The sequence below is a fragment of the Bufo gargarizans genome, chromosome 2, assembly GCF_014858855.1.
Source record: "Bufo gargarizans isolate SCDJY-AF-19 chromosome 2, ASM1485885v1, whole genome shotgun sequence".
NCBI lineage: Eukaryota > Metazoa > Chordata > Amphibia > Anura > Bufonidae > Bufo > Bufo gargarizans.
Window position 1 is genome coordinate 3,385,031 of NC_058081.1, and position 13,331 is coordinate 3,398,361.

Genomic DNA, 13,331 nt, shown 5'->3' on the forward strand with positions numbered 1-13,331 from the left:
TTGAACTTTTGGAACATTAACTTTTTTGCTTACCTGTGATTTTTATTTAATTTGTTTACCTTTATAGGACAAACCTCTCCTTCCCCATGGGACAATGTGCAAAGCGTAAATCGCCGAGAGATGTGGTGAAGTACATTATGCACTTTGTCCCAGGTGAAAGGAGAGGTTTGCAGCAGCTCTGTGTGAAAGGACCCTAAGATTCCTGTGTGCCTGTCCTGTGTCATGCAATCCCTATACTAAGTGTACCTGTGTGTGGTACTTCTGGAAACACTCCCCTAAGCATAGGGCAGGGTGGTCAGGGCAGTCAGGACAGAAATAGCGGGTGTCACGCCTTATTCAACTCCTGCTACAGACACGACATCTTTTTCGGGGTGGCGCATGGTTTGAGGTACCAGCAACCACATTGGGGAAATGTCGCTCGTGTAGACGGCTCACTACACTGGTGGTTGGGGCCACGAAACCTCCTGGATACAGGAGGTTCTCGATGATCTCTTCATGAAATTTGAGGAAGGATCCTGTTCTCCTCAGCCTTACTGTAGAGAACAAAACTATTGTACATACCTAATTGAATTAGATATACAGACACCTTCTTATACCAGCCTCTTGTCCTGTGGGAAAATAAATAAGGAGCCAACATCTGGTCATTGAAGTCCACCCCTCCCATGAGCTAATTATAGTTGTGGACACAGAGGGGCTTTTCAATGACTCCAGTTGCTCGTTCAATTTGGATTGTCGTGTCTGCGTGAATGGAGAAGAGCATGTAAATGTCACGCTTGTCTCTCCATTTCACCGCGAGCAGCTCTTCGTTACACAAGGCAGCCCTTCTCCCCCACAGCAGCCAATATGTTCTAGAAACAAATGCCTGAATAGAGACACACTTATGTACAAATTGTCCACATAAAGATGGTACGCCTTACCAAATAAGGGTGACACCAAGTCCCAGACTGTCTTCCCACTGATCCCCAGGTAGTCAGGGCAACCGACCGGCTCCAGGGTCTGATCTTTACCCTCATAGACACGAAATTTGTGCGTATAGCCTGTGGCCCTTTCACAGAGCTTATACAATTTGACCCCATACCGGGCGCGCTTGCTTGGGATGTATTGTTTGAAGCCAAGGTGCCCGGTAAAATGTATCAGCAACTCGTCTATGCAGATGTTTTGCTCAGGGGTATATAAATCAGCAAATTTGGTGTTAAAGTAGTCTAGGAGGGGCCAAATTTTGTGGAGCCGGTCAAAAGCTGGGTGGCCTCTGGGACGAGAGGTGCTATTATCACTAAAGTGCAGGAAACGCAGGATGGTCTCAAATCGTGTCCTGGACATGGCAGCAGAGAACATGGGCATGTGATGAATTGGGTTCGTGGACCAATATGACCGCAATTCATGCTTTTTTGTCAGGCCCATGTTGAGGAGAAGGCCCAGAAAAGTTTTAAATTCCGGGTTTTTACCGGTAAGACTGGGCATAAAAGCTTCCCGGGTTGGCGGCTATAAATTGAGTGGCATACCGGTTTGTTTCTGCCACGACTAAGTCAAAGAGCTCCGCAGTAAAGAACAGCTCAAAAAACCCCAGTGCCGATCCGATCTGAGCTGTCTCAACCCGAACTCCAGACTGTGAGTTCGTGTGAAAGGGGGAACTACTACTATCCGAACTCCAGACGAGTGTGGCGGTGAAAGGGGGAACTACTGGTGCGGCTGAAGATGGGGGCTGCCAATCAGGGTTTTCCAGCACCTCAGGGACTCTAGGGGGTCTACGGGCCTGTCTGTGCGATGGCTGTCGACGAGGGAACTACTGCACGTGCCACCATACCAGCTTCAACTGCCCTTCTGGTGTTTGCCACTTCACCATGTTCTACGGCAGTGCTGGTACTAGGTCCAGGATGGGCTGCGCTGCTGGTGTATGCCTCACCTTGTAATCTGACAGCGCCAGACCCACTCTGCTGCCCTTGAAGTGGATCCTGCGCAACCTGTGGTCTAGCAACAGGGGGCCGGGTACGCCTGGTGGTATCAGGGACCTCAACCTCATCGTCCGAACTTTGGGTCAGACTGCCACTGCTTTCTACAGGTTCGTATTCTGACCCGCTGGATTCGTCAGATAAGGGTTCCCATTCCTCATCCGACTGGGTCAGAAGTTTGTAGGCCTCTTCAGAATAATACCCCTTACTTGCCATTTGGTCGGGAAGCGGTTAAGTTGCCATGTCAGATTTGAAGACCCTCTGATGCACCCCTAAAGTAGAAATTCCCAAAAAGTTACCCCATTTTGGAAAATATACCCCTCAAGGTATTTAAATCAGATTTTACAAACTTTGGTAACCCTTTACCAAAGGGTCCACAAGAATTAAAGGAAAATGTAGTTGAAATTTAAGAATTTCACTTTTTTGGCAGATTTTCCATTTTAATAAAAAAAAATTCCAGTAACAAAGCAAGGGTTAACAGCAAAGCAAAACTCTAAATATATTGCCCTGATTCTTTAGTTTACAGAAAAGCCCCATTTGTTATCATAAACTACTGTACGGGCACATGGCAGGGCGCAGAAGGAAAGGAACTCCATATGTTTTTTGGAGTGCAGATTTCAATGGGATAATTTTAAGTTACCACGTCACATTTGAAGACGGGGGATGCCCCCCATGAGTAGAAACTCCCAAAAATATAACATTTCGGAAACTACAGGATAAGGTGGCAGTTTAGTTGGTACTATTTTAAGGTACATATGATTTTTGGTTGCTACATATTACACTTTTTGTGAGGCAAGGTAAAAAATAGATGTTTTGGCACTGTTTTTATTTTTTGTTATTTACAACGTTCTTATGACAGGTTATTTCATGTGCTATTTTTATAGAGCTGGCTGTTATAGACACAACAATACAAGCCATAGTTTTTTTGGGGGGCGACTGTCTAATATAGTGGCTAATGGGTTAGTTTATGTGATATTTTTATACAGCAGGTTGGTATGGATGCAGCAATACCTAATATGTAAGCTGTTTTTATTTATATAAGTTTTACACAATAGTATTTTTGAAACAAAAAAAAATCATGTTTTAGTGTCTCCATATTCTGAGAGCCATAGTTTTTTTAGGGGGCAATGTGAAGTATACCACACCCCGTGCCCGCTTGACGTCACCTATGTCGAGCTCACGAGACTCGGTATGGTCACAGGTTACCACAGCGTGACGTTACGCCCTCCAGAGGAGCAGGTAAGGTTAGCTTGGTACAGTTTACACATACACCTCCTGTCCACGCTGGGCACAGAGAGGCCACAAGCTGAGAGAGCCTTTTCACTGCCACAGTGAAACAGTGCTGTCTCAGCCCGGGTATCTGCCACCAGCTCTCGTTTGATATAAGGTCGGTCCGCTAATGGGATTATATAGGGTGAGAAACCAACCCGCGGTAGCTTATAACTACGCCAAAACACACAGACGTGGGGATTCATGATCGAGATACAAGACAGCACAATATTAAATTATATATTTAATCGCTGTAAGGGCACACTAGATATAACACAATATACATAGAGAATATATACAGTGGTCTGAGGTTACAGATATAGGTTATATGGGTACAACAGGGTTAAGTAGAGTAAAAGTCAGTTACTGGGTAGATAAAAGTTCCTTTGGGTCATAAGGGTGGAATAGTTCTTGGCTGCAGTCACGTTGGGGCAGTGAGGTTAGCTGGTTCCTCGTCTCCCAAAACACATTGGCACGATGTGACCCCCTTCAGAAAAGACACCGGCCTCTGGCTTGCATGGGCTTATGACCTGTAGCCGACCGCTCCCCTCCCAGCCTATGGGTAGGGTCCACCGCTCGTTCTCTGGTGCTGGGAGCAAATGAACTATAGGGCTCATAGCCCCAGACCAGAATGTCGCAGGAAGATGGTTCCGTGCCCAATTTATCCGCCTGGGTTCCTGCTACAACTAGACTCCAAACACGGCACTGTTATTTGGTTTCTGTGTGGATATCTTCCTTCCCTGACACCCCCCCATCAAAAAAATACCACAGGCACGTACACCGTGGGCACCGGGACACAAATATGTATCCAGTTTGCACCTGCGAAGACTGGGCGATTCATAATTCCTTATGAAATGTAGGTGCCAACATGTCTGGGAGGTAGCATTGATCCTGGCAAGGGCTGATACCTCCTGCTGGGGTTTTTTCCTGCAGAATTTAGTTTGCCTCCAAACTGGCTGATTGAGGTGTGACATTCTCCACCTGGGGCCTCCTTGAAGCCTGGACCCCTGTGGCTTTCTTCCTTACTAGCTGACAATCAGATGGCTGGACGGTGGGAACTTATTTTGCATGTACACTGATGTACATGCCAAAAGGTGAATCAAATGACAGTCAGGGCTGCCAGTAAATAATAATCCATTTTCCTCACACCTCCCCTTTTAGAGGGCACCAGATGGCAGCAGATTCCTGTGTTCCCCCGTGCGCCCATCTGCATCCTCTCCTTGCCAGGATAGCCCATCGGCGTTCCCTTGGTCACGGTCCTTTTTGTGGTGAATGGTCAAGTGATACTGCTGGAGAGCTGGGCTCCAGTGTAGCAGCCTCCCATTCGTCCCAGATACGGTGTTTAACCAGCTGAGGGGGTTGTGATCGGTCTCCACAGTGAAGCGGCGCCATTATAAATACGGATGCAACCGATGCAGTGCCCAGACAATTGCGAAGCACTCCTCCATTTTGGAGTACGCCATCCTCCCTCGGCAGGAGCTTCCGACTCAGTTACAGAACAGGGTGGGGGAGTAAGGCACCAAGGCCAAAATCGGTCTGTACTATAAACGGCCGATGAAGCTCAAGAGGGTGGCCTTCAGCGCCCAGAAGTCTGTCTCGCAGTCGTTTGTCCAATCGTCCAGCTTCTTCTTGGTGAGGTCCGTCAAGGGCTTCGCCAGGCTACTATAGTGGGGGACGAACCTCCTATAGTACCCGGCGGTGCCAAGGAAAGACATCACCTGTTTCTTGGTACTGGGGGTGGGCCAGGATGCAATAGCATTCACTTTCCCGGGCTCTGGCTTAAGGGTCTCCACGCCTACCCGGTGCCCCAGGTAGTGGACCTCACTCATGCCCAGCTGGCACTTTTCTGGCTTGATGGTCAAGCCTGCCTGGTGGATCCGCCCCAGCTGTAGGTGATCCTCCTGTGTGGGACTGAAAGACGGCAATTTCATCCAGGTACGCGGCCACGTACTCTTCAAGTCCCTTAAGCAGCGTTTTGACCATCCGCTGAAAGGTGGCAGGGACATTCTTCATGCAGAATGGCATCACCATGGATTCGTACAATCCAAAGGGGGTGATAAAGGCAGAGCGTTCCGCGCCTCCTGGGTCAGGGGAATCTGACAGCCTTAACCAACTGATCGAACAGGTCATCGATGCGTGGTATAGGGTACGCATAGGTGACCGATATAGCATTGATTCCCCTGTAGTCCACGCAGAACCAGGTGGTCCGGTCCTTCTTTGGGACGAGGACTGCAGGTGAAGCCCAAGCGCTGTTGGATGCCTGGATTACCCTCAGCTTCAGCATCTCATCAATCTCCTGCTGCTGCACCTCCAAGAAAACCCGATATGCTGAACGCCAGATTGTGGGCTGATCCCTAGTGTCCACGTGATAGATGGCCAACTCCGTCCTTCCAGGCTTGTTGCCGAACAACTCCCAGAAGGGGTGAAGGGTGGCCCAGAGCTGGGACCGTTGATCCTTCAAGAGCTGTTGGCCCACCTCCATATCCTCGATGGACCCACCCGCCTTTACCTGGGCAAGCATGTCCAGGAGGGTTTCCTCCTCCCCCTCTTTGGGAGGTTGCAGACAGGGATGGCGCCTGCCTCCCTCTCATGATGGGCCTTAATCATGTTCATGTAGAAGGACTTCTGCCTTCCTCGGGCGTGGTCCAGGGTGACCAAGTACGTCACGGCATTGAGGCACTGATGCACAAGGTATGGGCCTTCCCAGGCTGCCTGAAGCTTGTCCTGAGGTATGGGGACCAGAACCCATACCTTTTGACCGACCTGGTAGGTCCTTGTAAAAGCGTTCCGGTCATACCATCGCTTCTGGTCGGCCTGGTCCCACTCCATATTATCGTGCACCAGCTGTGACAAGGCCTGCATCTTGTTCCGGAAGCGCATGACATACTCAATGTCCGACACTCGAGTGGAGGCTACATCTCCCTCCCAGGCCTATTTCATCAGAGCCAGGGACCCCGCACACGTCACCCGTACAGGAGCTCAAAGGGGGAGAACCCTGTGGGGGCCTATGAGTCCTCTTGGTAGGCAAACAGTAGATGTGGGATGTACCTATCCCAGTCACGCCCGTTGGAGTTGACCAACATCTTAAGCAAAAGCTTTAAGGTGCCATTAAATGGTTCACACAGGTCGTTGGTCTGTGGGTGGTACGGGCTGGTCACCAGATGTTGCACTTGTGTTTGCCTACAAAGGGACTCCATCAATTGCGACATAAACTGGGTTCCCCGGTCGGTGAGCATTTCCTGGGGAACGCCCACTCTAGAGAAAATCTCCAGCAAGGCAGTGGCCACCTTGTCGGCCCGAATGGATGGCAAGGCTACCGCCTCCGGGTACCTGGTGCCATAGTCTACTACCGTCAAAATGAAGTGTTTCCCGGAGCTGCTGGGATCAGGACAGCAGTCCAATTAGATCACAGCAACCCACCTGAAAGGCTGTTCAATTATGGGCAGCCCCCATCTTTGGCCAGTAGAAATGCTGGGCTAATCTGGCTATCCCTAGGTGTCCAGCCATCGAAATCTTATGTGCAACCTGCAACAACTCCGTCCTGAACTTATAGGGTACCACTAGCTGTCGGTCCCCTAGGCCACGCCTCCCGTGAGCCCTGCTGGACCGTGACCCGGTACAGCCGACCTTGGTCTCAGACCATTCGCTCTAGGTTAGGAGTCCGAGGGGGGCTGTTCCGCTTGCTCCTTGAGAGCGTTCAGGCTAGCATGAGCCACTAACGCTGCCTGAAAATCCTGACTGGATGTGACAAAAATAGACGAGACTGCCACGTCCCCTGTCGGGTCCTCGGGACGATGTGACCCCCTTCAGAAAAGATACCACCCTCTGGCTTGAATGGGCTTATGACCTGTAGCCGGCCACTCCCCTCCCAGTTTATGGGTAGGGTCCACCCCTCCTTCTCTGGTGCTGGGAGCAAATGACCCATAGGGCTCATAGCCCCAGACCAGAATGTCGCAGGAAGATGGTTCCTGGCCCAATTGATCTGCCTGGGTTCTGGCTACAACTAGAGTCAAACATGGTACCGTTATTTGGTTTCTGTGGAGAGATATGGATATCTCCCTTCCCTGAAATCCTCCCATTGTGTCATTGCTGGCCACCGGGACACAAATATGTATCTGGTTTGCGCCTGCGATGGCTGGGCGATTTATAATTCCTTATGAAGCATTGATCCTGGCAAGGGCTGATACCTCCTGCTGGGGGGTTTTCCTGCAGGATTTAGCTTGCCTCCAAACTGGATGATTGAGGTGTGACATTCTCCACCTGGGGCCTCCTTGAAGCCTGGATCCCTGTGGCTTTCTTCCTTGCTAGCTGACAATCAATGGATACTTATTTTGCATGCACACTGATGTACATGCCAAAAGGTGAATCAAATGACAATCAGGGCTGCCAGTAAATAATAATCATTTTCCTCACTGGCAATTATCTACGGTAGGGTCTCATTTTTTGTGGGCTGAAATGACGGTTCGATTGGTACTCTTTTGGGGTATGTATAACTTTTTGATCTCTTGGTATTACACTTTATGTGATGTAAGGTGACAAAAATGTTTTTTTAACACAGTTTTTATTTTTTATTCTTTACGGTGTCCACCTGAGGGGTTAGTTCATTTGATATTTTTATAAAGTAGGTTGTTACGGACACGGCAATACCTAATATGTATACTTTTTATTTATTTAAGTTTTACACTATAATATCAGTTTTGAAACATTGATTGTCTTAGGTAGGGTATCATTTTTGCTGAATGAGATAACGGTTTGCACCTGAGGGGTTAGGTCATGTGGTATTTTTATAAAGCAGGTTGTTACGGATGCGGTGATACCTAAGGCCTCTTTCACACTTGCGTTGTCCGGATCCGGCGTGTACTCCACTTGCCGGAATTACACGCCGGATACGGAAAAACTCAAGTGAACTGAAAGCATTTGAAGACGGATCCGTCTTCAAAATGCTTTCAGTGTTACTATGGCAGCCAGGACGCTATTAAAGTCCTGGTTGCCATAGTAGGAGCGGGGAGCGGGGCGCTCCAGAATGACGTCAGAGCCCCACATGCGCATGGATGACGTGCCATGCGATCACGTGATCCTATGCGCCTGGGGCGCCCTGACGTCACTCTGGAGCGCCCCGGGAGCCGCACGGACGGTAAGTATACTGCTCCCCCGCTCCCCACTACACTTTACCATGGCTGCCAGGACTTTAGCGTCCCGGCAGCCATGGTAACCATTCAGAAAAAGCTAAACGTCGGATCCGGCAATGCGCCGAAACGACGTTTAGCTTAAGGCCGGATCCGGATCAATGCCTTTCAATGGGCATTTATTCCGGATCCAGCCTTGCGGCAAGTCTTCAGGATTTTTGGCCGGAGCAAAAAGCGCAGCATGCTGCGGTATTTTCTCCGGCCAAAAAACGTTCCGGTCCGGAACTGAAGACATCCTGATGCATCCTGAACGGATTTCACTCCATTCAGAATGCATTAGGATAAAACTGATCAGAATTCTTCCGGCATAGAGCCCCGACAACGGAACTCTATGCCGGAAAACAAGAAGTGCACTTCTGCCACTGATCCGTCTGATCTGTACAGCTTGCTTAGCTATGAAACAGTCTGTCCTTCTTAGTTGAGGTTCCTTCCGGGCCTGGTTTAATTCTGATTGTTTGTGTCTGGTACTTTTGGTTTGCTCTGGATCTTGTCTCTTCTGTGTACGCTTGTGGTACATTCAGAGGTTTTCCTGACCTCAGAGCATGATAGCATTGTTGTGAGTCAAAACTGAAAATAAAATAAAATAAAAATGTGGGTATATTTAAAGGAGCACACAGAATGGAGTTTGCTAGGCTTGGAATCACTTATACCATCTATGTAGAGATAATTATAAATGACTATTGTTCACCAACATTACTGTCTGCTAAAAATGTTAAAAACATCTTTATTATATTTAGGTTGAGCGCATGCTCTTCTCATTTATCATTAACACCAACCATGAGACTCTTTAACAAGCATCATGATATCACCCATTAGACTTAGTTTTCCCTCTTTAATTTTCAATACCTTAAGGGTTGATGTTGTAAGGATTTCTTGCATTGGTTTCTTTAATTATCTATTCCCTAGAGGTTCCAGCTTTACCTATATACAGGATGTGATTTTCTAAGTCTTTTTTTATTTTCAGAAGAAGCCAGTGTATGCTATATATCAGAAAATATCTACTGGATTTTAGCTTGAGATGCTGATAACCAATTCTGCAGTGGAAGCTGGTGGAGACAACATTGACACTACACGAAGATAAATACAAAAAAACAAAAATGATCAATGCTAAAAAAATTTCACAAACCATCTATCACACAGTTTAAAAATAAAACATTTAGAGATAGAGATGCATGAAGTCAACTCTACCACGGTCACTGAGTTTCTTATAGTGGGAATACTGTCTCTGAATAATTACAAGATGCCTTTCTTCTGCATTCTTCTCCTCATGTATTCAATGACTCTATGTGAAAATATCTTGATCATTTTATTGGTGTCCACAAGCCAACATCTCCATTCTCCAATGTACTTCTTCCTTGGACATTTGGCGCTGACAGACATTGTACTTGTGACAAATATTGTTCCTAAGATGCTGGATGTTATTATAAGAGGAGGGAGCACAATTCCTTATGTTGGATGTTTAGCCCAGTTTTACCTTTATGGGGTATCAGTCAGTGCTGAATGTTTTTTGCTCTCAGCCATGTCCTATGACAGGTACTTGGCCATCTGTAAACCTCTACATTATATCTCAATGATGGGTGTCAAGCTTAGATACAGCCTGATCATCTCATCCTGGGTGCCCAGCTTTATGTTAGTACTTATAACACTAGTCTTATTATGTAACTTAGACTTCTGTGGGCCAAATGTTATTAACCATTTCTTTTGTGATGCTGCCCCTCTTTTAGACCTTTCTTGCTCAGACACAACTGCTGTGAGTCTTAATGTGGGTGCCATCACTATTCCTATAGTTCTGTTGCCTTTTGTGCTTATAATCATATCATATGTCCGTATTTTTATGACTATTTTGGGAATTTCTTCCACCTCAGGCCGACAAAAGACTTTCTCCACTTGTGCCTCTCACTTGGTCGTTGTATCTATATATTATGGCTCTATGCTGATAATATACCTGGTCCCTTACAGAGGACACTCATCGACTGCTAACAAGTTTATTTCCCTTGTCTACATAGTCCTGACCCCCCTTCTAAACCCCATTATATACAGTCTAAGGAACAAAGAGATTCAGTCTTCTGGCATTAAATATCTGAAACTGTGGTTGGAAAAGATGGGAAAATAAAAAAACAAACATACTTAAGGATTTTGGGGAATATTTATTGTGGCTTTTGCACCACAATAGTGGCAAAATGAAGTAGTAAATGTAGTCACACAAAATATGTGTTGCAAAATTTGTGACTTTTTGACCTCCCACCACTTCTCCACTTTTCCAAAGAGAAAAAAAAAAGGGGCGTGGTAAGTGTACATCAGGGCCAACACATTTATATGTATTCTCACCAGTTTTATTTTTTGTTATCAGCTTAGAGATGTCCTTAACCTTATTCAAGGGGACAATGTCCTCAAAAATAGTGCAGATAATTATAGATGATTTTAAAAGCATACATTTTTTTGTGAGAGGTACATATCTTATAGGGATCAAAGGGTCAGGAACAGAAAAATAAAAATGCAAAAGGTGCAATAAGTAACAGAGAGCAATTTTAATTTCTAGTAGTTTAGAAGCACTAAAACTATTAGGAAAAACAGAATTCGGAAAAACAGCTAAACTGGAAACAGAGCAGCTCAGTGCCAAAGAAAGTAAAACTAACCTGAAAAAATAATCATTTGAAGGGTTGTTGAGCGAGATGAGGAAAAAAATAATTTGCTAAAAATTTCCCCGCTGGATTTAGGAAAATTAATGTCGGATAACATGCAGAGTGTCAATATAAACTCCCCATTACATGTGGCCTGTCTGAACTGGAAAGCTATGCAAGGAAGCCTTAAAAAGGTTAAAATAGACAAATCACCAGCTCCAGATGGTAAATACCCCCTTATCCTAAGGGACTTAAGTGATGTAATAGATAAATCATCTAGCCCAGAAGGCAAACACCCCATATCCTAAGGGATTTAAAGTGGTTGTCTCACTTTAGTAAGTAGCATTTATCATATAGAGAAAGTTAATACAAGCCACTTAGTAATGTATTGCTATTATTCATATTGCTTCCTTTGCTGGCTTGATTAATTTTTCCATTACATTATACACTGCTCGTTTGTATGGCTATGACCACCCTGCAATCCATCAGTTGTGGTCACGCTTGCAAAGTATAGGAAAAAGCGCCAGCCTCTATGGTGACCGGGATGGTGGGAGCGCACATAGGCTACTGCTTTTTCCTACAGTGTGCAAGTACAGCCACCGCTGCTGGATTGTAGGGTGGTCATACTTATGGAAACAAGCAGTGTATAATATGATGGAAAAATAAATCAAGCCAGCAAAGAAAGCAATATGGATAATAACAATACATTACTAAGTGGTTGGTATTAACTTTCTCTATATGATATATCCCACTTACTGAAGTGAGACAACCCCTTTAGATAATGTAATAGACAAATCACCTGGTCCAGATGGCAGACACCCCCATATCCTAAGAGAATTTGGTAATGTAATAGACACTTATTTTTTTCCTAAGATGATTTAAAATTAGTTATTTGTTTTTACCTCATGAGGGTTTAAACTGAACTGGATGATCATATGGTCTGTTTTTCAGCCTTATACATTATGTTACTATGTGCTATGCTATTATATTTAGCTCTTAAATTCGTATTTAAATGTAGTTTTATGGAATGTGTCAATTGACGTCATTTGAATTAGTTTTTATTGTAAACATCTTTTTTTTTCTAAAAATTGTTGCTTTTGGTATTATCATTATTATTATTCACAGAAAAATATTCAACTTTGCACACTGGCCACTACCATAAAAAGAAAATTTAGATAATCTGTCAGCTTTTAGGCACTATTAGAGGACTAATTGCATTATCTTAAGAATACTGTACATAGAAAGGAAACATCAATACCTGTGAAATGATTTTTAAAAATTTAGCAAAAAGAAAAAAAAGCTAAATAAACCCATTCCAGGTAACTTAATTTATAGTAATGTCGAAATAGAATAAACATCAAGAAGATGTACATTTTAGTAACATTTTTGAAAATGAGTTAATAGGTTTGTTTCTTTTGTCCACGAAACATACATTTAACCCTTAGTTTTTTAATTATTATCAAAACTTCAACTGTGGAAGAGGAATTTTTTAACTTTTAAAATTGAAGATTTTATTCAAACAAAAATAAGAATTTGAATCTTAGGAATTGTTTCACATTTTTAAATAATACATTAATATTTTTAATTGCATGTCGCCTTGATGCTATTGTGTGTAAAAAGAATGTTATAACTAATCCTATGATAAATCTATATGTGGGGAGCAAATTTTAGCAAATGTATTCAACAAATTTGTCTATGCCGATGTTTGAAGTTTGCAATTTCTTGGACATTATGAGGCATAGATGCCTCTGCAAATAAAATCATTGCTCTGCTTTTGAATGGGATTTTTTTGGGCTGCCAGCACATGGATTTCTGCAAGTCTTCGGGCCCATTCAGATGGTCGCACATAGCCGCAACCATAATAGAAAATGCCTATTCTTGTCCGCGATTGCGGACAAGAATAGGACATGTTCTATCTTTTCTGTGGAGCCGCTTTACGGAATAACGGATGCGGACAGTATGCATCTTTTGAGGGCCCATAGAAATGAATGGATCCACAGACCTTTCGCAAAATTGCAGTGTGGATCCATTCATACGGCCGTGTGAATGAGCGCTTATTCAGATCATTAGGACAGTCAAAACATAATCTGGAACAAATTGGCTGACCTTTAATTCACCCTCAGAGCATTCCAGCAAATACACATGAATAGAGATGAGCAAATTGATTCTAACCAAACTTATCATAATTTTCATACAATTTCCAAATAAAAAATCCTAAGATCTGATGATTCGCTTCTGAGGAATCACAAAAAAACGGTGCCTTCCATTTTACTTTTACATTAGTGATGGAAAAAGGGCAAGGAGGG

The 13,331-nt window shown here is 44.6% G+C and overlaps 1 protein-coding gene across 1 annotated transcript; it reads left to right on the plus strand.

Annotated features, from left to right (window-relative positions):
- The first annotated feature begins 9,572 nt into the window (after positions 1–9,572).
- Positions 9,573–10,517, plus strand: LOC122929184 (olfactory receptor 1468-like). Its single transcript, XM_044282691.1, has one exon. The coding sequence runs from the start codon at positions 9,573–9,575 to the stop codon at positions 10,515–10,517; it is 945 nt and encodes a 314-aa protein (XP_044138626.1).
- Positions 10,518–13,331: the final 2,814 nt, after the last annotated feature.

Coding starts and splice junctions, on each gene's coding strand:
- LOC122929184 (XM_044282691.1), top strand. CDS start 9,573: ATGCATGAAGTCAACTCTACCACGGTCACTGAGTTTCTTATAGTGGGA.